The 23,608-nt window shown below is 48.3% G+C and overlaps 2 protein-coding genes across 2 annotated transcripts; one reads left to right on the top strand and one right to left on the bottom strand.

The window, feature by feature from the left end:
• Positions 1–330: 330 nt before the first annotated feature.
• GFOD2 (Gfo/Idh/MocA-like oxidoreductase domain containing 2) lies at positions 331–15,256 on the top strand. Its single transcript, XM_061445414.1, has 3 exons — positions 331–515; positions 7,472–7,815; positions 12,962–15,256. Exons 2-3 carry the CDS (start codon positions 7,557–7,559, stop codon positions 13,858–13,860), a joined length of 1,158 nt encoding a protein of 385 aa, XP_061301398.1. The 5' UTR covers positions 331–515; positions 7,472–7,556; the 3' UTR covers positions 13,861–15,256.
• Positions 15,257–20,030: 4,774 nt separating this feature from the next.
• On the bottom strand, positions 20,031–23,403 carry LOC133265094 (uncharacterized). The gene is made up of 6 exons (XM_061445295.1): positions 23,326–23,403; positions 22,864–23,026; positions 22,083–22,240; positions 21,387–21,556; positions 20,832–20,984; positions 20,031–20,311 (listed from the first exon to the last, which is right to left on the bottom strand). Exons 2-6 carry the CDS (start codon positions 22,996–22,998, stop codon positions 20,262–20,264), a joined length of 666 nt encoding a protein of 221 aa, XP_061301279.1. The 5' UTR covers positions 22,999–23,026; positions 23,326–23,403; the 3' UTR covers positions 20,031–20,261.
• Positions 23,404–23,608: the final 205 nt, after the last annotated feature.

The raw sequence follows: 23,608 nt of genomic DNA, 5'->3' as shown, positions 1-23,608 counted from the left end.
TGCCTCTACAGGCCCTTGTCAGCAGTCCCTGCCCTCTGCTCCTCTGCAGTGAACCAGGGAAATGACAGACGTGCTGGGAAGCATCCACCTCTTGCCCGGACAGGAGCTCTTCCTCCCGGCCTGCTGTGCCAGCCTCCTAGGAGCCGACGGCGCAGTGCAGGAAAGCGGATGTGCACGCCTCCTAGAGGCTGCTCGGAGGAAGCTCCCCGAGGAGATGAGAAAAGTCCATACCGGTCCTCTATTGGCTTCTGGTGCTGTCCGTCCGGCAAAGGCCCGCCCCCTGCGCCTGTAAGCCCCACTGATAGGCAGCTCTACACGAGGCGGGCGAAGCCTCCCTGGGCGCCGCCATTTTCGGCGCCGCTGCCCGGCGAAGGGGTGGGGTCATGGTGCCTGCGCGGGCCCGGAGCGAGGGGCTGCCGCCGCGGGAGCGTGCCCGGCGGGAGGATGCGCGGGGCCGAGGTGAGCCGAGGCCAGGCCAGGTGGTGCCGGCAACCCCCAGTGCTGGCCGACCGCAGGTAAGGGCAGCTGGGGGGCTGCTTGGCTGTGGGGGTCGCGGGCCGGGCGCGGCCGAGGAGGAGCCCGGCGGGACTTCTTCCGTGTGTGCCGGTGCCCTGGGTGAAGGGAGGGGTTCCCCAGGTGGAGGCCTGCCCGGTCCAGCCGCGTAAGGGAACCCCAGCATAAGGATCCGCCCAAGCACCTCAACCCCGGTCATGGTGGGCCATGCCATGAGCACTCCTGGGGCTGTCGTGGCCGTGCCCCGAGCGCCGCAGTACGGTGGTAGCGTGAGGACTGCTTTGGTTTTCGCGATTTGCCAGCCCTTCTGTCTCTGGCACTGCCCTCACCACCGCCTTTGACCTCGGGCGTTATCTGCGGGAAGCGGCATGACAATAACGGGGCCTTTGCTGTTGTACATCTGGAGCAGGAAGGACGAGTGCTGTGCCGTCCTTGGCTGGGGGGTGAGCGTGGCCCCGGGCTTTGGACTCGTGGGTTATCACACAACCAGTCTGCAATGAATTAAAAGCATGTTTAGTAAAGAAAACGTCTTTCTGACATCAGTGTGTGAACTGTTCCACATGGAGTTTCAGGTGTCCGTACGCCAGGAGGCTGGATGGACGGTGTCATAGGAAAATAATGACCCCGTGTTATGCGGGTGACCTCCAGCTTCTCGGGGCAGTGTAATGAAGTGCCCTACCTGGATTCCTGCAGGGACCTTGCTGGCTTCCAGAGTGATGCTTGCAGACTCTGCCAGCATTTGTGACACCTCTGCTGGGGTCCTTGCAGAACTGAGGCAGCATCTGTTTTTGCAGAGGTGTATGCAGTGCATTAACATTACATCACAACTGCTGCTGCAGAGTGAAGTCTGAGTGGTTCCTGTATAGATTTTGTCAAAGGTTCTTATGCAACCTTAAGATCCATGTGGATGTCACCAGTAACAACTTTATTACTTGTACAGCCCTTGTTGCATGTCTTTGCTTTCTTTGCAAACTGAACAGTAGTGACAAACCGGATGAAAACAGTGCCCCTGTTGCTGGTGTGCTCCTCCTCCACGTGCCTCACCTTCATTAGAGCCAAAGTGGAACTTTTTAGGGTGAGTTAGAGAAGCATGAACTGTTTCTCCTTCTGCAGAGCCAGCGTTACCCTGACCAACAGATTTCTGGACATAGGCTGTTATTCTTTCGCCATCTCTCATAGTCCACAATGGTTTCAAGGCACTCTAGCCCTTGAGACTTTTGCTGTCTGAATTCGCTGACTGCTTTGACATAGAATTGAATTGGATCCTGCAAGAATCATCAGTTTTTTTTATTGCATTGGCTCATATAAATGCTTGCTGCTGTGTGTAAGAATATATATGAGTCAAGCAGCTCTTTTCTGTCACTGTAGGATGGAACTTTAAACTCACCATGCAATTCAGCCAGAATGGAAACATTCTGTGGCCACATAAAAGGTTAAAAAGCTCCAAGTGCTTCTGTTTGAACATTTAGGTTCAGAGTGGAGTTGCCGACAATGATTATTTCATCTCTCTAAATAGGAGATTGATTTTTATCTCCTGACGTGCAAGATTCCTGTTTGAGTATTGTTTTCACTTCATATAAAAGCATTGTCTTTTGGTGTTTCTGTGGGAGTGTCCTCAAAAGTGTGTTCATTCAGTGTTCCATCCCCAGAGATATCAATGCACAGGAATTTTAATTTCTGAAAGACTGGCTTATAAAAGACTTTTCATGATTTACATAACAAATTTGGTGGCTTTTCCAGAGCGAGGAATCGTTGCTTGTTTAGGTCTTCCTTGTGGAGAAGATGTAGTATGCTATTGATCACCTTTGTCTGAATTGTTTCCACTTCTGCTTTTTCATCTCCCCTTAGAATAGAAGTATCAGAAATGCATGTGCTCTGGGGACTTCTGCAGTGGGACAGTGCTGATCTTTTGGTTCTTTGTAGACTTTGTGTTACAGCTGCCTCTTCTCAGTTGTGGCCACCTTCTGTTACAGTGGGGTTTTAGATTGCTTCTTTAGGGTGGCCTGGGCTGGAATATCTCATCTGCCAGCACCTGAGTGTGTCTGCAGTGTGCGTGTGTGTGGGGTATGAATATATACCTCCTTTTCAAAGACTCTCATTGATCTTCCAGTTACAGCTCATTCAGCAGTTACTCTATTTCTGCTGGCACCCCATACATTCTGTGACTCACTCTGTGCAAGGACTGTGGATTTGCTGCCCTTCAGTGTCTACATCCATTCCTGACAAACCAGGACTTCCCAGTTGGTGAAGGACTGGAGAGGGATTAAGAGGCTATGGGTGGCTCTCAGATGCGGCCAGGGAGCATGCCACTCTGGAGAGCCTGCTGGCTGCAGCATCTGGGGGGGGTCTCAAGCCTGTGACTGTGCAAGCCACTACTTCCTCCCCCAGGAGCCCGATGGCCTTGATAGCAGTCACTGCTGAGGCTGGCTTGGCCAGTTCTTGATTTGTTGTGGTACTGGTGGTGAGCTGGTGTCCTTAAGTTCTGGTATCATCAGGTGTTGGTCTCCATGGTAGTAAATCACTAGCATTTGTAGGGTTGTGCCAATAGCTGCTAGAGATACTGATGCAGCAGCCTGTTATGTTTTGGGAATAAGTGAGTTTAAAATGAATTCCACTTGAGTGAGAACTTGAAAAAGCACTTGGATGGGAAACAGAAAAATGGAAAATTGATGCTGGGCGAGCATTACAGAAATCAGCTGATCTGAGCAGCAGCAGTCTCCTGTTGCTACAGTGTGCTCTTAATAGTGTTTTAAAAGAGATACACTTTTTCTAAGCTTTTGTTGTGTTTTGTAATTTTGACATTGTTGAGCATGAGGGTGGTGAGGCCCTGGCACAGGTTACCCAGAGAAGCTGTGACTTCCCCATCCCTGGCAGTGTTCAAGGCCAAGTTGGACACGGAGGCTTAGAGGAACCTGCTCTAGTGGAAGGTGTCCCTGCCTGTGGCAGGGGTTGGAACTGGATGAGTTTTAAGGTCCCTTCCAACCCAAACCAGTTTGAGGTTCTGTGACCCCATGTCTGTGCAGTCATGCCAGCAGGCACTCACTCACCTTGTCTGTTCTGCCTTGCTTAGCCTGAATTTTTTCAAAGATCATAGAGTCATATAATCATAGAATAGTTAGGGTTGGAAAGGACCTTAAGATCATCTAGTTCCAGCCACCCTGACATGGGCAGGGACGCCTCACACTAAACTATGTCATCCTAGGCTCTATCTAACCCAGCCTTGAACACCACCAGGGATGGAGCATTCACAATTTCCCTGGGCAACCCATTCCAGTGCTTCACCACCCTTACAGTGAAGAACTTCTTCCTTATGTCCAATCTAAACTTCCCCTGTTTAAATTTTAACCTGTTACCCCTTGTCCTTTCACTACAGTCTCTAATGAACTGTCCCTCCCCAGCATCCTTATAGGCCCCTTTCAGATACTGGAAGGCTGCTATGAGGTCTCCACGCAGCCTTCTCTTCTCCAGGCTGAAGAGCCCCAACTTTTCCAGCCTGTCTTATACGGGAGGTGCTCCAGTCCCCTGATCATCCTCGTGGCCCTCCTCTGGACTTGCTCCAACAGTTCCATGTCCTTTTTATGTTGAGGAAACCAGAACTGTACACAATACTCCAAGTGAGGTCTCACAAGAGCAGAGCAGAGGGGCAGGATCACCTCCTTCTACCTGCTGGTCACGCTTCTTTTGATGCAGCCCCGGATGTGGTTGGTTTTCTGGGCTGCAAGCGCACACAGAAGCAGGCTGATACTCAGTTTCTCATCAGCCAACACCCACAAGTCCTTCTCCACAGGGCTACTCAGAATCTCTTCTCTGCCCAACCTGTAGCTGTGCCTGGGGTTGCTCCGACCCAGGTGTAGGACCTTGCACTTGGCATGGTTAAACTTCATGAGGTTGGCATCAGCCCACCTCACAAGCATGTCAAGGTCCCTCTGGATGGCATTCCTTCCCTCCAGGGTATCAACTGAGCCACACAGCTTGGTGTCATCGGCAAACTTGCTGAGGGCACACTCAATCCCACTGTCCATGTCAGCGACAAAGATGTTGAACAAGATCTGTCCCAACAACGATCCCCGAGGGACAGCACTCGTTACTGGTCTCCAGCCGGACATTGAGCCATTGACCACAACTCTTTGCGTGGGGCCATCCAGCCAGTTCTTTATCCACCTAGTGGTCCACCTATCAAATTGATGTCTCTCCAGTTCAGAGACAAGGATGTTGTGTGGGACAAACACTTTGCACAAGTCCAGGTAGATGACATCAACTGCTCTACCCCTGTTCATCGTTTCTGTAGCCCCATCACAGAAGGCCACCAAACTCATCAAGCAGGATTTGCCCTTGATGAAGCCATGCTGGCTGTCACCAACCACCTCATTGTTCTTGTGCCTAAGATGATAATGCTCTTTTCACTGAAAGCGTTTTTTTTCTTCCAGCCTGTAAACTGCCACACACAGCTGTGTGGGGACTTGAGCAGCTATACTGACTGCCCAGACAGTTTTATTTTTGCTTGCAACATTTACAGAAAACAAGCTCAAATACAGGCTATCCTTCCTGGCAGTAAATTGCAGTGTAACGTAGAATAGTAAATATTTTCAGGTTCCTTTTAAGATGTCTTTGAGTGTTCCGCTAGATGTGGGATGAAAGGGAGTTAATTCAAATGAACTTTTTAATCTTTATAAAGACAATGATGGGATCACTACAAACCTAACATTACACAGAATAAGGGAAAAAGCCCTGCTGAATTAGTTCAGTAAATATTTAAATTAGTAAATATTTTATAAGGTGTTTTATAGCATCTCCCAACATTTATGTGTGTATTGCAAAACAAATATTCACACGTGTTGCAGTTTGTGTTCTGGTTTAGTTGACTACACTACAAAACTTCCCAAAGTTCAGTTAGGGTTGCAGTTCTGTTGTGCTGGTCAGTGTAGACTCCCCTAGGCTAATACTGATTGCACATGGAGCATTGGCACTGTAAGTAGTGGGACTTGAGGCTGGTACTTCTTGGTGCTATGTCAGGGTTTGCTTTCACATGGTGTAACTTAGGGTGTGTATTTTAGGATAAGGAGATGAGTAACCATCCCTATCTTAAATGGATCGTGACTCTTGTTGCTTTTTGTTTTTTTTTTTCCTAAAGGTGTTGATCTGGTGTTAGTACCACTTCTCTTTTTAAACATGGGCTTTGCTTTTTTGTTATAAACATTTAAAAATACCTGAATGTGTCATGTTCATAACAGTAAGAAAACATTTTCTTTCTAAAACAATCCCCAAATCATTCAGAAAAGGTCAGAGTGAGTGTAGTAGGTAAGAATTCAGAAAGGCACAGAACAAAAGCCAGATCGTAGGTTGTTGTGGTGTCATGGATCAAGGAGACTCCCGACATCTCTCCTTGAAGTCAGTGCTAAAGCGAGTGCTAAAGGCAGTTCAGCCATTTGTGGCCAAAAGCAGTTCTGAGACTACTGGCAAGTTGGGGTCTGAAAGGATTAATGTACCAGGAAATACTTAAAAGAACAAAAGAACTGTGACTTCACCAAATGTTTGTGTGGAAGGAATGAGTATAAGAACTGTGTGCAAACCCCTGCACTCCTGGCGCTTAGGTGGCATGGGCAGAAGGAGGTATTTATAACTGTCCCGAGTTAAGTAAAACTTTTCACTGACCACATTGCTGCAGAGGAGTGCCCTTTTTCTTTCTAAAAATGTTTTCTCTGTATTTAAACAAACTGGTATTAGAGTTTTTCTTGGAGCATTCACCTCCCCATGCTAAACAAGCTCAGTGAATCCAGGCTTTCCCAAGGACCTATTTTCTAGATGTTCCCTGGAGGGGCTTAACTGTTAGCAATGAAATAGTTAAGCTCCAAGTAGTTGTTTTCAGTTTGTGTATTTAGTCTGGAAGAAAAATGTATATGCCCAAATCACAGAATGGTTTGGGTTGGAAAGGACCTTAAAGCTCATCCAGTTCCACCCCCCTGCCATGGGCAGGGACACCTTCCACTAGACCAGATTGCTCCAAGCCCTCTCCAAGCTGGCCTTGAACACTGCCAGGGATGGAGCAGCCACAGCTTCTCTGGGCAACCTGTGCCAGGGCCTCACCACTCTCACAGGAAAGAACTTCTGCCTAAGATCTCATCTTGATTTCCCCTCTGTCAGGTTAAAGCCATTCCCCCTTGTCCTGTCCCTACAGACCCCTGTCCAAAGCTCTGTTCCAGATTTCTTGTAGACCCTTCAGGCACTGGAGCTGCTCTAAGGTCTCCCCTTAAGGAGTCTTCTGTTCTCCAGGCTGAACCAGCCCAGCTCTCTCAGCCTGTCTCCAGGCAGAGTTGCTTTAGCCCTCAAAACATCTCCGTGGCTTCCTCTGGACTGGCTTGAGCAGGTCCAGGTCCCTCTTGTGTTGTTTCCCCAGAGCTGGAGGAAGGACAGTGGGGGGTGGGGGGGGTGTCTCCCTAGAGTGCTGTAGAGGGGGAGAATCCCCTCCCTTGACCTGCTGCTCACACTCTGGGGATGCAGCCCAAAACACTCCAACTGTCACAGTCGGTCTATTAAAAGATATTACTTCACCTCACAAAACTTTATCTCATTTAGAGACTGACATCATCCCAGCTACAGCAGTGCTGCTTTTACCACTGGTGTCCTGTCCTCTTGATGCTGTTGCTCCCAATTTGTCCCACACCATCTCTAGTTTGTCGTGGTGTACTTTTGTGTGTTTCTGTACATGTGTCCCGAGTTCTGAAGCGCAGGAGATGGTCAGGGCTTTGTCAAGTTGCTTTCTTCTGCAGTAGGATTATCGGACTTGTTCCTTACTGCTGTTTCTCTCTGGATTGCAAGCTTGGGGGATTTTGGGTTGGATTTTTTTTCATTAGGTTCTTGACAATTTTGAATGCTGCCCGAAGGTAGTGTTGATGCTGGATGTGTTTGATACCAAAATTCGCCTTTTGTTGATACTGACTTATAACTTTCCCTGTTTCAGGAACCGTGGATGGAACAGACATCTGAGCAGCTGAACTTTTTATTGAAGGCTTGTGTGTAGACCCTGCTGCGTGAATGACTGCGGCATGAAAATGCTCCCTGGAGTGGGTGTGTTTGGAACTGGCAGCACCGCCCGGGTACTGGTGCCCTTGCTGAGAGCAGAAGGCTTCTCCATTGAAGCTCTCTGGGGGAAGACTGAAGAGGAAGCCAAGCAGCTGGCAGAGGAAATGAGCATCTCCTTCTACACGAGTCGAACTGATGATGTCTTGCTGCACCAGGATGTAGATTTGGTTTGCATCAATATCCCTCCACCACTAACTCGGCAAATTGCTGTGAAGGCTCTAGGTACCTTTTTATCTTTGGAGTTGGACCACAAATACCTTGCTCCTTGGCAGATTGAAATTTCCAGCTGTTAGCTCAGCACAGTTGTCGTTGCACCAATGTGCAAAAGCAGTGTGAAGGTGTTGTGTGGAATTGGTAGCTCCACCTGTGAGAAAGGTCACCTAGAAGTTTTTTGTAAATATGCTGTTTATAATTGCTTATAGGTTTGCAAGTCTTGAACCAGTTGGGCTAAAATACCTCATGTCTTCCTCAGACTAAACTTATGATGGGTTATAATAGGCAGGTTTTAATAAAAATGAGCTGTTTCAGAGATGATGTTGATGGTGGGGGGGAGTGTGTAAAATGATTTTATGCCCATTTGAAAAAAAAACACAAAAACAACAAAAGAACAAATCAAACAAAACTCCAAAACACCCCCTGGCAACTTTAAGCTGCTTCATTAATTTCAAACCTTTCCATGTTCTGCAACAGAAAACCAGGCTGTGCCTGGGGCAGAGGGGTTCAGCCAGTGTGCTGTGACCCTGGCCACCACCTGGAGCTCTTTTTGGACATCCATGCCCATGGCAGGCTTGTTTGGTCCTGGGTGCAGACTTGCTGAAGGAATCCTTTCACCACCTGATGCAGGAGGAAGGAGAAGGTGGGGACAGCAGGAGCAATGCAGCAAGATGGGTGGGTTAAAGTGTCTGGGAAACAAGAGATGACACCCCAGACTGGTTGAGCAGGGAAGTGGGAGCCAACTGCATGGGCACCCTGACATTCCTTAATTTTCCAGCCTAGGACTTTGTAGTGTTAATATCCTCTCACCTGGTGCAGTGTGGGTATGGGTTTGTGTGTAAGCTGTAAATAACAAGTGTGATATTTTTACTTTGTTTACAGGAGGTCCACACGAGTTAATTTTAGGAGGGCTGTTATCTCAAACCATGTGATCCAGGGTGGTGTGGTGTTCTTCACCTCTTTGCTCTATAGCAGTTAATTTTTGAAGTAAAAAACTTGCTGCACAAACATTTGAATGCCACTTAGATATGCAGCAAGGGATTTCAGGCAGGGTTTTTTTTCCTCTTTTTCTGTTTTACATTATTAGATTAGTTTGTTTACCTTGTTAGAGTACTGTCCTTCACATTTTAGGTATTCTGATTTTGAATATTTGACCTGTAAGTTGGAGTTTGTCTCTTTAAATGTACTAGAAGTTCTTTCAAGCACTAGTAAGGTAATCAGTATTTCACTAGTTCTCACAGCTGTTGTTGATCAAGTGGGCTAAAAGGGGAAGATTGACTCTTGTCTAGTGAATTATTAACTAAAATGGATTGAAATTTTTTCTTCAATGGCTGGGAACCTCTAAGATGACATTATCCAGAGAGGTAAATGGGGGCAAAGCTGGTGCAGTAGTACAGAGGTGATAATGTATACTTGACTGCAGCACAGATAAGTGGGAAGATGGAAAAGCTAGGGAACTGGAGGGATGTTGTGGAATGTTCTGATCTGCAAACTGGTGCAGGTGTCTCAGACCCAGTGTGATGATTACGTTGTCTGTCAGCTTCCTAGGTCCATCACAATAGTATTTATAGATCCGCTACCAAATATGTCATGACATATTTTAAGCCAGTGTTGGATGGCTTGCTGTGATTGAATGTTCTGAAGTAACACAAAATCAGGGTAGGGCTAGAGACAGCAAGTACATTTTCTTTAAAAGTTCAGATTGATACAGCGATGTCTAAATAGAATCACAGAATGTTTTGGGTTGGAAAGGACCTCAAAGCTCATCCAGTTCCAACCCCCTGCCACGGGCAGGTACACTTCCCACTAGACCAGGTTGCTCCACGCCCCCTCCAACCTGGCCTTGAACACTGCCAGGGATGGGGCAGCCACAGCTTCTCTGGGCACCCTGTGCCAGGGCCTCACCACCCTCATAGGGAGGAACTTCTGCCTAAGATCTCATCTCAGTTTCCCCTCTCTCAGGTTAAAGCCATTCCCCATTGTCCTGTCCCTACAGGTCCTTGTCCAAAGCCCCTCTCCAGGTTTCTTGTAGACCCTTCAGGCACTGGAGCTGCTCTAAGGTCTCCCCTTAAGGAGTCTTCTGTTCTCCAGGCTGAACCAGCCCAGCTCTCTCAGCCTGTCTCCAGGCAGAGGTGCTCCAGCCCTCACAGCATCTCTGTGGCTTCCTCTCGACTCACTCCAGCAGCTCCAGAGCTGTTGTTGGAGGCCTCAGAGCTGGACAAAGTACAGGTCTTGTGTGTTTTGTTTTGTTTTCTTGGAAGTTGTTTCTTTTAAAGTTCTTACACTTTTATTCATACACTTCTTTTCTTTGCCTGTTTTAAAATGTGCTTACATTTTTACTTCCGGCAGAGATGAGAGAAAGACCAAATTTTTCCATGTGTTACAACTTGCTTACATTAAGTTTCTTACTGAGAGGCACCCATAAACAAGCCTGGGTACAGCTCCAGCATGATGGGCACAAAGCACTACCACTGAATTGAGTTCATGAACCAGACAAAACAGGTCAAAGCTAAGAGGATAATTCAAATTCATATCAGTGTAATCTCATCGTTTATCTCCACAATAGGCAAAGCAAGAAGCTATCCTAAAATCTGTTTCTTTTGATCTCAGAGGAACTAAATTAATTTCACAGAATGTCTGTGTTGTGGTTCATGTCCCACAGTTAAAATGCATCCACCTTTGCATTAAGGGAGCACAGAGTGGAGTTCCCAGCTGGAGTAGAGTGTAAAATATGGGATGTTTGTGTGTGAGGCAGAACATGAGAAGTCCTCAGAGTAAAATTTCTTCAGAATACTAAAGGTAATGCTGCTGCCTGTACTGAGCCCAGCCACCAAGGGGTGGCTTCTGGAATGGCTGCAGGGAATTCTCATCCCTCTTGGTTTATACTGGTTGACTGTATCATTTATGATATCTTTGCAGCAGATTGTTTAACTCCCTGGTTTTGTGGAGTCCCTACAGATTACAGCACATACATGTTAATTCTGAAGGAAGGAGTGAGAAAGGGCTCTATCACTGTTTTGGGTGGTCAAATCCAGATTTCCTGTTCTCGAAACAGGATGAACAAGCATGCTGTGAGTGCCTTTTGCATATTGTGCTTCCTGTTTCTGTGACAAGTCTTTCATACTGCAAGCGAACAGAAACTGGGGTGGAGGAGTGTGTTCTGGAATGAGCATTCATCCATCAGGAGGCTCCCTAAGCAAGTCCGTCTGAAGCAGCCAGTTATCTGGGAAGACTCCTCAGATACTCCTGGCATCTTAGGATGGACAAAGCAATGGTCAAAGGTCTGGTGTGGTTCAGCAGCAGCCAGTTGTCCATCTTCCTAGGTGCAACCTTGGGTACCTGGTGTTATTCAGGGGAGTAAAGAACTGGGGCTGCCGTTCAATGGGCATGTTTGCATGGGATAAATAAATAGCTTTAGTAGCTGGAGTCGACATCAGAGCTTGTGTTGAGAGAGGTGAGGCTAGGGACTTCAGGTGTTTATGGACAGTGCTGGATGGACAGCTGTGGCTATGATAGCCAGGCAAAGCAACAGCTGAAGAGGGGAAGCGGTGACTGTCTCTGCCCATCCCACTCCTCTCACACAGCTCGTGCCCTCCAGACTGTGCTGCAGGGACACCTCTGTGCATGGCTACCCTGTGGTGTCCACTCACCTGCACATCCAACCAAGACACAGGGCAGCAGGACCTCTAACCATGCAGGCTACTTGGCGGGCCCCCCTTGGTCATGAAGGACCTCCATAATGGAGGTTGTCTCAGACTCCTTGTGGAGTGCTGGTCTGCACCTGGGCTGAGGCATAGAGGAGACCAACAGTGTTGTGCGTCATCTCAGCAGCAGGATTGGGGATGGGGGAGTCAAAAATGGTCCCTCAATCAGGAGGTTACCAGTGGGAAGCCAGAGTGTGCCCAGGGACTTTGACCTTGCCCTTCTCTAGACTCATGTCAATTTAGGGTATTTCTTTGGAAGAGACCACTAAAATTTGTAGTCTTCTTGTCTGACTGAGTTTTGCTTGTTGTATTAGAAATACAGGTTCTGAGTTTCCTCTGGCTGTAGTTGTCCCATAGCTGAGCTAGGCACTGCAGCCAGGAGCTGCACTGGGGGATCTGGCTTCCCCTTGCTTGTCAGAGCCACATGTAAGTACTGGTGCTGGTTTCTACTCATCAGGGAGACCATTAAAAGCTGTTCTGAGCAGGGAGCACAGTCTGCTTCTGTGTAAGGCAAGGCTTTTGGAGAGGTGCCCACCACCATGTGCAGTGATCCCTGCAGTTCTTGGGGTAGAAACTGGTATGGTGTGACTGACCTTCAGGTCTGACAGCACCAGGCAGTGTCAGAGACTTGTAGGTGCACCCTGTTTGTTACCGTGAAAAATGTAATGTATTTTTCAGAGTGGAAGTCTATGGAAGATTAAAGCCATGCCATGGGTGAAGATGGGGGAGGAGGACTGTTGAATGTAGGAATTTGGTTGGAGCTTGACCTGGAATGCTCTTGTATTGCTTTATTTTTGCTTTAAAGTTAAATAAAAATGAATTGCTGAGTGCCCAGGTTGATTGAGGCTGAGCACAAGCTAAAGTGCATTAGTAGGAAGGCTGTATGTGCAGACCGATATGTGTTGCTTCCCATTTAGCAATGCTTTTTAAACAATCCACCTTCCAAAGCATTCTTTCTAATTCTGATACTCTGTACACAGACCACTAAGTATGTTCTATGACCCATTTCTATTCATCTATTTGAAATACTAAATTCATATTGATGGTGAAATACAAAGTGAAAATCAAATCTCCCTTTCACTCACCTCTTCCCTACAGGGGATATGTTGTTTTACTTCCTCTGGCTGTACAGGCATTCAGATAATTTTCTAGCTATCACACGCAACTCGTGTCTTGATGGATGCCATGTGATGCCATTTGTCTTTCAGGATGTAAAAGCCCTATCTTTAGTTGGAGTCTCTGTGGGGGAGCTAGTCAGCTCTACAAATGGAGCATCCTGGAAGCAGCTTTGACTCTTGGTGCTCTTGGCATTCTTATTTCAGTTCCCTCTGAAATTGCATGAGGAAAGCTTGACTCCAACACCACTTCTTGGCAGCCTTTGGAGCATCTCAGCGTATTCCTCTTGTGTGTGCTATATTTTATTTTTTTTTTTCCCCTCATTTGTGCTACAGGAATAGGGAAGAATGTGATCTGTGAGAAAGCTGCTACCTCTGTGGATGCCTTCAGAATGGTGACAGCTGCCAGGTACTACCCTAAGCTGATGAGCATTGTTGGCAATGTTCTCCGTTTCTTGCCCACCTTTGTGAAGATGAAGCAATTGATAGAGGAACACTATGTGGGCACCGTGATGATATGTGACGTGCGAGTGTATGGGGGAAGCCTGCTCAGCCACAAGTACAACTGGATCTGTGATGAGCTGATGGGAGGAGGTGGCCTGCATACGATGGGAACCTATATTATTGACCTTCTGACTCACCTCATCAGCAAGAGAGCAGAGAAGGTCCATGGTTTGCTCAAGACTTTTGTGAAGCAGAACACAGCCATAAGTGGTATCCGCCATGTTACTAGCGACGACTTCTGCTTCTTCCAGATGCTGATGAGCGATGGCATCTGTTGCACTGTGACTCTCAACTTCAACATGCCTGGATCATTCATCCATGAAGTCATGGTTGTGGGGTCTGCCGGTCGCCTTGTAGCTCGCGGGACGGACTTGTATGGGCAGAAAAACACTGCTCTCCAGGAAGAACTACTGTTTACAGACTCTCTGACTGTCAACAAGGGCCTTCTGGATCAGGGGTTTAAAGACATCCCACTGCTTTACCTAAAAGGAATGGTGTACATGGTGCAAGCACTGCGGCAGTCTTTCCAGGACCAGGAAGACCGTCGGACATGGGATCACAAACCTGTCTCCATGGCAGCCTCCTTTGAAGATGGTCTGTACATGCAAAGTGTAGTAGAGGCCATCAAGAAGTCCAGCAGGTCAGGGGAGTGGGAGGCTGTGGAGGTGATGACTGAGGAACCAGATGCCAATCAAAACCTCTGCGAGGCACTTCAAAGAAATAACTTATGAACATTCTTCCTTGGGGGATAGGATAGTTTAGGACAGTCAACACTGCTGGCTGTAATGTAAAGAACCTCTGTTTTTAAGATATGTAGATTCTTATTTAATAACCCACCTCCCTTGGTTTTTTAAACATAAAATGTGTCATGCTCTGAGAGAAACTGTTCTGATTTAAATTGTTTAAAGAGTTTTAAATGTTTCTGTTTTTACAAACATTTAATTTTAGTCTTGGTGACCGGTAGGAAAACTTGAATTGCCCTTTGCACTTGCTGAAGTGAAGCCTGGGAGCTCTGCCACTGTGTGGCTCTGGAATGGGACACAGGACACAGCCCCTGTTGCACACAGTGCCTTTTTTCATGTTTTTTATGTGACGGCACACAGGGCAAGATCAGGGAGTATCTTTTGTTCAGATGCCTTTTCCTTCTCTCTTGGGTAAGTTCTACTCCTCAGTTTGCAAAATCTGGTAAAAGAATTTAGTGATGGATCATGTCTCTGAATAAAAAGGACAAAAGGTAGAAATAGGATAAAAAGTAAAAGGACAAAAAGCAGAAGGAAGATTGGATTCCAGTTTGCAACACAATCAGCTTTCTGGCTTCCTGCACATGGCAGATGTCTTTCAAATTCATTTAGACTGGTATTTTATTTAAATGATGCTATGAATTTTCTGTTGCCTGTGTCCTGGCAGGTACATGTACCTGTGCTGATTTGTGCTGTTTTCCCGTATCTCTAGACATTATTCCTTCTACTCAAGAGGTCACCTGCATCCAGCAGCTTTGTTCCATAAGCTCTGTGTCTGTTGGTTCTTTACTGCCCAGCAGCACTGGGGACTGTGGGGCTATGTCCCCATTCCTGTGACTGTTCATAAATGCCTCTCAGGGTCACAGGAGTTCCATAGTGCTGTGGAAAATGAAGTTGGGCATCATTAACCTTCCAGGGACCTGACAGTGGGAAGTAGGGAGGCATTTCCTACCTTTTGCAGCTCTCTTTGCGTGCTGGCTGGGTTACTCTTACCCTATACACATCCTGATAGTTGAGGGAATGGGGACTGGCCTGTCATGATTCAGACTGCTCTTAATCTCCAACACTGGATATTAACCCTCTGTCCCTGCCCACCCTCACTTGCTCCTGCAGCTTGTGTCCAGTAGAGAGATTTGTTGGCAGATGATGGGTGGAGGTTCATTCCATTGGAGAAATGTTTCTCTCTGAGGGAGACATGTGCTAAGGATAGTCCAATTTTACTACATTTATTTTGTCTACTTGAAAGCTTTTTTTAATGCATTTCCCACTAAATTGTAACTCAGTGTATTTAAGTATATTAACAGGCAAACTGCTGTTTGATAAACTGGTCCTTCCTGAAAAGTGTCTTGTTTTCTACAGAAATAAAAAGTTGTGTTTGTTGAAAACATTCTGTATGCAGCTGTGTGCTTGGGTTTGATTTGGTCAAGCTAAAGCCATCCTAGTAAGTGTGAACAGAAGACTTACAGCTGGGGATCAGTTCCTCACAGCTCCTCAGAACTCCTCAGTTGGGTTCTTCCCTGCTTCTGTGCTGTTTTGCTGCTGACTGGGTGGCTTGGGTGTGGAAAAAGCTCAGTGGTACCACAGAGTCACAGAATGGTTTGGGTTAGAAGGGACCTTAAGATCATCTAGACCTAACCCCCTGTTGTGGGCAGGGACACCACACACTAGATCATGTCACTCAAAGCGCTGTCCAGCCTGTCCTTGAACACTGTCAGGGATGAACCGTTTACCTGCCACAGGCAGGGACACCTTTCACTAGACCAGGTTGCTCCAAGCCCCATCCAACCTGGCCTTGAACACTGCCAGGGATGGGGCAGGCACAGCTTCTCTGAGCAACCTGCGCCAGGGCCTCAGCACCCTCACAGTAAGGAACTTTATATATAACCTGAACTTCCCCTGTTTATGTTTAAACCCATTCCCACTTGTCCTATCACTATAGTCCCTAATGAAGAGTGCCTCTCCAGCATCCTTGTAGGCCCTCTTGATACTTGAAGGCTGCTATGAGGTCTCCACGCAGCCTTCTCTTTTGAACAGCCCCAACTTTCTCTGCCTCTCTTCATACAGGAGGTGTTCCAGTCCCCTTATTCTCGTGGCCCCTCTGGACTTTCCAACAGCTCCATGTCTTTCTTATGCTGAGGAAACCAGAACTGTGCACAGAGCTTCAAGTGGGGTCTCATGAGAGCAGGATAGAGGGCAGGATCACCTCCTTTGACCTGCTGGTCAGCACCCCCAGATCCTTTACCTTGAGGGGCTTTCCAGCTGCTTCTCCAAGCCTGTAGCATTGCATGGGGTTGTTGTGGCTCAAGTGCAGGACCCGGCACTTTGCCTTGTTGAACCTCACCCCATGGGCCTTGGCCCATTGATCCAGCCTGTCCAGATCCTTCTGCAGAGACGTCCTATCCTCCAGCAGATCAGTTGCCTCTCCAGATGATCAGTGAAGATATTAAACAACACTGGCCCCTGGTACCAAGCCCTGGGGGACACCACTAGTGGCCAACAAAGAAGGGGCACAGGGAAGGACACGACTAACAGCTGTAACATAAACCCCAAGTCCCAGGAGCAACAAAAATTATATCTAGACCATTGGGAGATCAGTGTACTAATATCCCATGGGACTGTCAAATCCCTCCAGTCTGGAAGCTGCCATGAGCAGGAGTATAGCAATATTCCCAAACAGCAATATGGTGCATCACTTGGGAAGGAGAGGAAGAAAGGCCAGAGGATCCCTGTCGTGGTTTAAACCCAGTCAGGTAACTCGTTCACTCACTTCCCCCCTTCTTTCCCTCCCCCTACTCCCAGAGGGACGGAGAGGAGAATCGAAAAGAATGCAACTCCCACGGGTTGAGATAAGAACAGTTTAGTAACTAAGGTATAACACAAATCACTACTGCTACCACCAATAATAACAATGAGAAAGGAAATAACAAGGGAAGAGAATACAACACCTCAGCACCAGCCAACCGATAACTCGCCCCCCAAGCCCGACCAAGCTCCGACTGACACCTCCTCCAACCCTGCAGTCTCCCAGCCCTTCCGGCTAACTCCCAGTTACATCCTGGGCATGACGTGCTGTGGTATGGAATAGCTCTTTGGTCAGTCTGGGTCAGGTGTCCTGTCTCTGCTTCCTCTCAGCTTCCCCTCCTCCCTGGAAGAGCATGAGGCTCACAAAGTCCCTGACCAAACCAAAACATCCTTGTTATCAGCTCTGTTCCCAGGCCGAAAGTCAAAACACTGCACTGGACCAGCTACCAAGAAGGAGAAACATGACTGCTACTGCTGAACCCAGGACAATCCCTTACAACTAACACTAATGTATTCTAACCTCGCTACACCCTGAACCACTTCAAGGACATAAAACCAAATGTGATACTGGATCAAAGCTGTTGCTCCATGCTGTAGCTGAGACTTGTTTAAAATGGCTGATTTGTTTGCAGTATTCCATTATACTTCATAGTATAGGGTTACAAATTACTGTAGCTGAATATGTTTCTGTTAGCTCCAAAGAAGAGTACATGATACTGTTCAACACTGTGGAAAAAAGAAAGGCTTGCTATGACATATATTTTAATGTATAGACCTGGTGAGGAGAGAGTAAATAAAAACACCTAGTATAAATAAGAAGTTACTCTGATATTCTCAGTGTCTAAGAACATGTAGGCTAGATGATAACAGTTTATGGCTGTGTGGACACCTCATAGGCTGCGTGGAGACCTCATAGCAGCCTTCCATTATCTGAAGGGGGCCTACAAGGATGCTGGATAGGGACCTTTGCTAGGGACTGTAGTGATAGGACAAGGGGTAATGGGTTAAAACTTAAAGAGGGGAAGTTTAGATTGGATATAAGGAAGAAGTTCTTTACTGTTAGGGTGGTGAGGCACTGGAACAGGTTGCCCAGGGAAGCTGTGAATGCTCCATCCCTGGCAGTGTTCAAGGCCAGGTTGGACAGAGCCTTGGGTGGCATGGTTTAGTATGAGGTGTCCCTGCCCATGATAGGGAGGTTGGAACTAGATGATCTTAAGGTCCTTTCCAACCCTAACTATTCTATGATTCTATGATTTGTAATTGTACTAGCCCAGATCCCAAAATCTTAAGAATATACCCAGTTGCTCAAACTTTAAGGCCAGAGTGTATATGTAGAAACAATACCACCCCTTTAAATGACTCTTGGTCACCACATGTCAACTCCAGTCACCAAGCAGATAATGATCCTTAGGAATCACTTGCACTCAGTTAGGGATTCCAGCTTTCGGACCCACAATATGGAATAGCAGAGAAGGAAAATGGGCAGCTCACCTCCCTGTTGCAGGTCAGAATCAATACTGGATACAAGGATTACTAACAGTGTGTTGTCTGTGGAGAAAGGCACCTCTAGGAACTAGCCTGTGGGGAAGGATAAGACGAGACACATTCATGGCACACCGCAGTACTGGAACTATTATAGAGTGGTTTCTAGAGTCTATCTTAGGCAGCCTCTTTCAAAACCAGGCTCTTTTTATATCATTCAGGTTTACAGATGGAAACCTTGGGAATGGAAGAACTGAACATCCAGCTGCAAGCTACTTCCAAAATGGCTTCACAGAATCACCTGGACTTCAACTTACTTTTACTGCACAAACATGGAGTCTGTGGCTATTTGGACTGGAAAAATGTCATATTCCAAATGGCACTGAAAATCTGGACAAGCAACTAGATCAGCTGAAGGGAGCAACAAAAACTAGCTGTGGTCTGAGAACAGCATGGAAAGTGGGTGGTTGAGTAAAATGCCCCACAGGATGTGATTCCCCTTACCAGGGAGGTTACAGAGCCTACTTCAAATTGAGTATGCTCATAACACTGAATGCAGTAGCTCGTATGATTTTTGGATGTATCAAGAACATAATTATATGAGTAGTAGTAGCAGGATCCTCACCTATAATGGCATCCACAACTCAGGAAAGATTTGAGGAGGCCCCCTCCTAACAAGTAGGAAGAAATTCCAATTAGATGTATGTCAGTGGGAAGAATATAAGGAGGTGGTTTTAGAAAGTCTTGAAGCCTCCCAAGGACAGAGATTTGAGATTAAAGGGATCTAAGTGAGACTTATTTTAAGTATGAAATATGTCTAAGTCTCGAAGCGAGAATTGTTACTTGGCAATAAAGAAGGTAAAATTTTGTACTATGTGTGTGAAAGCCTGAAAATGCAGAGGTTTGAATTTTGCATGTCACAAGGAAGTCCAGTGTTTCCTTAAAGCTCTCACACCTCTAGAGGAGGTAGAAGACTGATACAGAAACCATCTGGACCAGAAGACCAGTAGCTCACTTCATAAAGATTAGGAAGGCAGGTGTAATTTTGAAAAGCCCAGCAAACCAAAGGCAGCAGTGTTCTTAAGGGAACCTGGTTCATTCTAATACTAAAACACCTTCTGCCATAAGAGACCCTTGCCCACAGAGACCCTTCCTCACGGAACACATGCAGTGAAATCAATCTATACGTCTTGAAACAGAGATGAGAGTGTGTAAGAGCCACGATGGCAGACACATACTGCTGTGTGTGTGGAAAACCCAGATTTCACTGTCTGAACTGTATGAAGGGGAGAGTGGGCAGGGCATCATCTCTGCCCGGACATGGGTAAACAGCCATCTTGACTCTGTGTGTTACTGCACTCTCTGCACACCAGGTGAAGAGCCCTAATTTTGGAATACCACCATCACAGCCCCATGATGCCAGTGAGATCATATCTAGCAATAGAACTCCAGTCTATCCATAGCTCTGTGCTGTCCTGTACAGCTCTGTGCTAAACCAGCAAACGTCACCCATTTATTGCCGAGGGAAAGTAAGTCCCACCAGAAGATCCACTTCCCACCTCCTTGCTGCTTCCCTCACAAGACAGCTGTTAAGTAGATGGTTTTGGAGATCCTCTTACCTATCTTGGACTTACCATGTCAACTTTTGTGATCAACAGGATCTTTATTCTTCAGCCTGACTCACTGCAGGCATTGTTGGAAGACACCAGCTAAGCAGCAAACTCGTGCTACTGATGGTATCACTTCCTTTGCTCCATGGGTAAGTCTCTGCCACACTGTCCCATCCCAGGGCCCCTGTGCCAGGTAGGGTCCAGCAGCTGGTCCCAGGCAACTGCTTTTCACATGTGAAGAACAAATGACAGCACATACATCCGAAGGACAGGTGACATGCTGGTTTATTTTATAATGCAAAACTGATTTTTTTTTCAGGGAAATCAGGTTCCCTGCAACCAGGAAAAAAAAAACAAAAACAACAAAAAACAGCTACAAGCCAGCAAACCAAAATCCAAAAAACCCCCAATGCAGATCAGGCTGTAGTTACCAAACAGGAGGCAGAAAGCTGAGCTGGTCATCTGAACACCCTGTCAACATCCAGCTCCATGGAATTGTCACCTGCTTCCCAGCACTGGGATCTCTGGAGCACTGCTGGCCCCAGTACCTGCAAGAGGAGAGAGTGAGTGCATCACCTGCCAGCCACCTCCTCCAAGGAGCGCTGTTTGCAGCAGCAGGACACCAGGCCCCAGCACTGCAGGGGGAATAGCTGCTCTGGGTGTCCAGCCTGATCTCCTGCTTGGAGCAGGCCTGTCACCAGCTCCAGCTCAGGCTGGCCTTGGCCTTGTCCCACCAAGTCTTGGAAAACAGTTCTGGAACATGGAGACTGTTGAGTCAACTCCTAGGGGGAAAGATCTGGCTTCATTTGGCTGGGCCACCTAAAAGCTTCAAGAGAAAACCCAAGGGCAGAGCAGAGCTGCTGCAAAGGGCCAAAATGACCCAGAGACATCCAATCCACTTCTCTACAAGCTGGAGACAAGGGTGGAAGAAGCAGGATGAGGTGACACAAGCTGCATAAGCAAGAGCAAAATTGGGGAGGAGGGGGTGGGTACAAGCTGTTGGGACCAGCAGGAGAAGGCCAGCTCCCTGGGGAATGCTAGAGCTGGGAAAACCTTGTTGGAGCTCACCCTCCATCTGCTGAGCTGCTGCGCTCCCAGGGGCTGCAGGGTCCTGGCTCTGCTGTGGCAGTGCTGGAGCTTCCTCTGCTGCTGACAAGTCACTCAGCTCTGGCATGCCCTGGTCGATGTACTGGTACAAGTTGCGCAGGCGCGGCCTTTTTCCTGGAGAGGTCCAAGAAGAGCTCAGTGCTGACCACCCCTTCCTTTCCCACAGCTGCGCTGTAGCTCACAGGCTGCAGCAGCCCTGCCAGGAAGAGAAGGAGGAGAACCTGGCCCTTGAGCTAAGGCTACCTGGTGGGACACATCCCAAAGACAAAGCAGCAGCTGGAGGGAAGAGACATGACAAGCCTGTCTGGGATTCACAGTGCCCACCTGAAAACTCTTCAGTGGCAGAGCCCCCACCATTACCCAACCCACAGGGATGCTGCCAAGTCTGGGAGAAGTGGAAGGGCTGGACTATGGATCCAGTCTCATACCAGCGCCATTCCTGAGATGAGTTAGCTCATGCACATGCTGTCCCAGTCTAGCTCAGCTTGTGGGGCTGCAGCCACCAGCTTTGCTCACCCAGCTTGTCATCAGATGTGGCACCACCGAGTGGGAGCAGGTGGCTCTCTTGCCTCTTTTTCTTCTGGTGTTTGGCAGAGAGGTCAGCAGAGAGGGCACCTGTCTCTTTGACAGTGGAATGTGCCCTCTGGAAATCAGGGTGCTGCAACAGGAGCACTTGCGAGTTAAGCCTGTGGGGCAGAAAGCAGCTGTGGGGCACAGTCAGCTCCGTGGCCTTGGCACAGGAGCCATGTCCCAGCACAACCCTTGGTCTGTGCCTGCACTGTGGCATAGTGCTGCCTGGGGCTGCTCCTGCCCTGCCTGGGCTGGATCAGCTCGCTGGCAGCACTTGGACATCACTGGCTCTGGCTGACAGATGCCTCTGAGCTCCTGCATTGCCAAAGGTGCTGTTTCCCTTCCCACTGTGAGCCCCACAGCTCTTTGGGCTTCTCCCTTTCCACGCTTTGGTTTATTTGATCTTCTAAACCCTAAGCAACTCTCAAAATCACTACCAGCTTTGCTCCTTGGTTCTCAGCAAAATACAAGCCAAATCAGAATGATGTCCAGCCACAAACCCTGAATACTAGTGTCTTCCATCCCATGCTCATCCCTTCCATCCCTTGTTTCACTCCCATGCCGCACAGCCTGCCCAGGGCAGATCCAGACCTAGGTGTCAGCAGCGGGATGTTGTCTCATGAAGGAGATGCTGGGACTTACTTTGCCCTCTTGAGTTTGAAGCCATAGGCTAGCAGCCAGGCCTGCAGCTCTGCCACATCGCTGAAATCTGCCAGCTTTGGGAAGAGCTGCTTGTTCTTTTCCATCTCCTCCTTGTACAGCTCAGCGTGGACAAGAACATTCCGCCCATCCTCAGACCACTGCAGTGGACATGTGGGACAGCACTGGTAAGTGATGCTCCTGTCCTGCTGGCCCCTGTATCTGCTTCCCCCCTGCCCTGGCATGGATCGTCGAGTCTCAGACCCTTTGCTGGGTGGTAATGACCTCCTGGATTTAGGGTTTTACACCCAGGGCCTGAGGGTGAGCCTGGCTGGCTGGTGAGTGGGACCAGCCCACACTGCTGTAGGGGCTTTATGGTGGATAGAGCCTACTGAGGCTCTGGTTGCCACCCTGTCCCCTCATCACATACAGTGGCACCACCAGGTCCCAGGCAGCAGCTATGGCCACCCTTGAGCATGTCACCAGGGCAGAAAACTGCTCTGCAAGGAGATGGACATGATTCAGTTGCCATTTCACACAGCCTAACTCAAAACTCGCAGGTAATTATTTGGGGCCATTTACACTCCGATAAGAAAGACCTGGGAGTAACATCATGCCTGTTGTTTCTAGGGAGCGGATCTGGCTCAGGGACATTCATCCTTTGCAGAAAGGAGCTTTTGTTGTTCCTTGCCTCCCCAGCTCATGGCACGCATTGGGACCCCCTGTTCTCACACAGGATCAAAACGCATGCCCATTGCAACCCCAGCACGGTGTCACCCTGCACCTCCAAAACTTTGATGTCTGGGCTCTCCAGGGCTGCAGACAGCTGAGCAAGGATGTGCCCCAGGTCCTGGAGGCTGCGCTGCTCCTCCTCGGGGTTCCTCTCCAGGGCAGGAGGATCTGCCACCGGGGCAGACATGGCAGCAGCTCCCAGCCACCAGCCTGTGCTGCATGCAGGGAAACAGCTCTGAAGTCTGTGTGGGGGCTCACCCCAATGCACGGCCAGGGCCAGCCCCAGCTGCAGGGACATGACATGGGCGGAGCTGCTGATGGTGGTTCCCCCTCCCAGCCCTCGGTCCAGGCAGCAGCTTGGAAGCGGCTGAGCTCTGCCCAGTACAAAGCCCACATGAGGTGCTCCAAATCATGAGCCTTCAGAGCTCTCCCAGAACACCTGGGGATGAATGCAGGGAACTGCTGGAGCCCCCCACCCCTTCCTGAGATGCTAGAAGCCCCTAACCACCCCAACACACCTTGCACCTCTGCCTTGTACCTTCTTCAAGCCAACTATCAGCACCCAGCCCCTGGCCTTGGTGTTGCCTCCCCTTCACTGGGGAGGTGAAGCGACGTTTTGCCTGTTAAACGGACATCCGCCACTGGCCAACCGCCATCCTGAGTGGCTGCAGCACTGTCTGTCGCCCTGAGCATCTCACTGCTGGTCCCGACATGCACTGGCTTCTCTTTCCAGCCACCAAATCTGTGGCAAGGCAGTCCTGCACCAGGAATACAGGATGGGGAGGATGGCACAGGCT

This window comes from Pezoporus flaviventris, unplaced genomic scaffold (assembly GCF_033815535.1).
Source record: "Pezoporus flaviventris isolate CSIRO_AGI_PZ_B2104156 unplaced genomic scaffold, CSIRO_AGI_Pfla_v1 ptg000004l, whole genome shotgun sequence".
NCBI lineage: Eukaryota > Metazoa > Chordata > Aves > Psittaciformes > Psittacidae > Pezoporus > Pezoporus flaviventris.
This window is presented reverse-complemented; position numbering and strand designations above follow the sequence as displayed.

Bases quoted from the DNA above. Each gene is read 5' to 3' on its own strand.
- GFOD2 (XM_061445414.1), top strand. From the start codon at position 7,557: ATGAAAATGCTCCCTGGAGTGGGTGTGTTTGGAACTGGCAGCACCGCC. The intron at 7,816-12,961 runs GTACCTTTTTAT...TTTGTGCTACAG, and splicing joins AATTGCTGTGAAGGCTCTAG to GAATAGGGAAGAATGTGATC.
- LOC133265094 (XM_061445295.1), bottom strand. From the start codon at position 22,998: ATGTCTGCCCCGGTGGCAGATCCTCCTGCCCTGGAGAGGAACCCCGAG. The intron at 21,557-22,082 runs GTAAGTCCCAGC...TCTGCCCCACAG, and splicing joins TTCAAACTCAAGAGGGCAAA to GCTTAACTCGCAAGTGCTCC. The intron at 20,985-21,386 runs GTGAGCAAAGCT...GGACCTCTCCAG, and splicing joins CACATCTGATGACAAGCTGG to GAAAAAGGCCGCGCCTGCGC.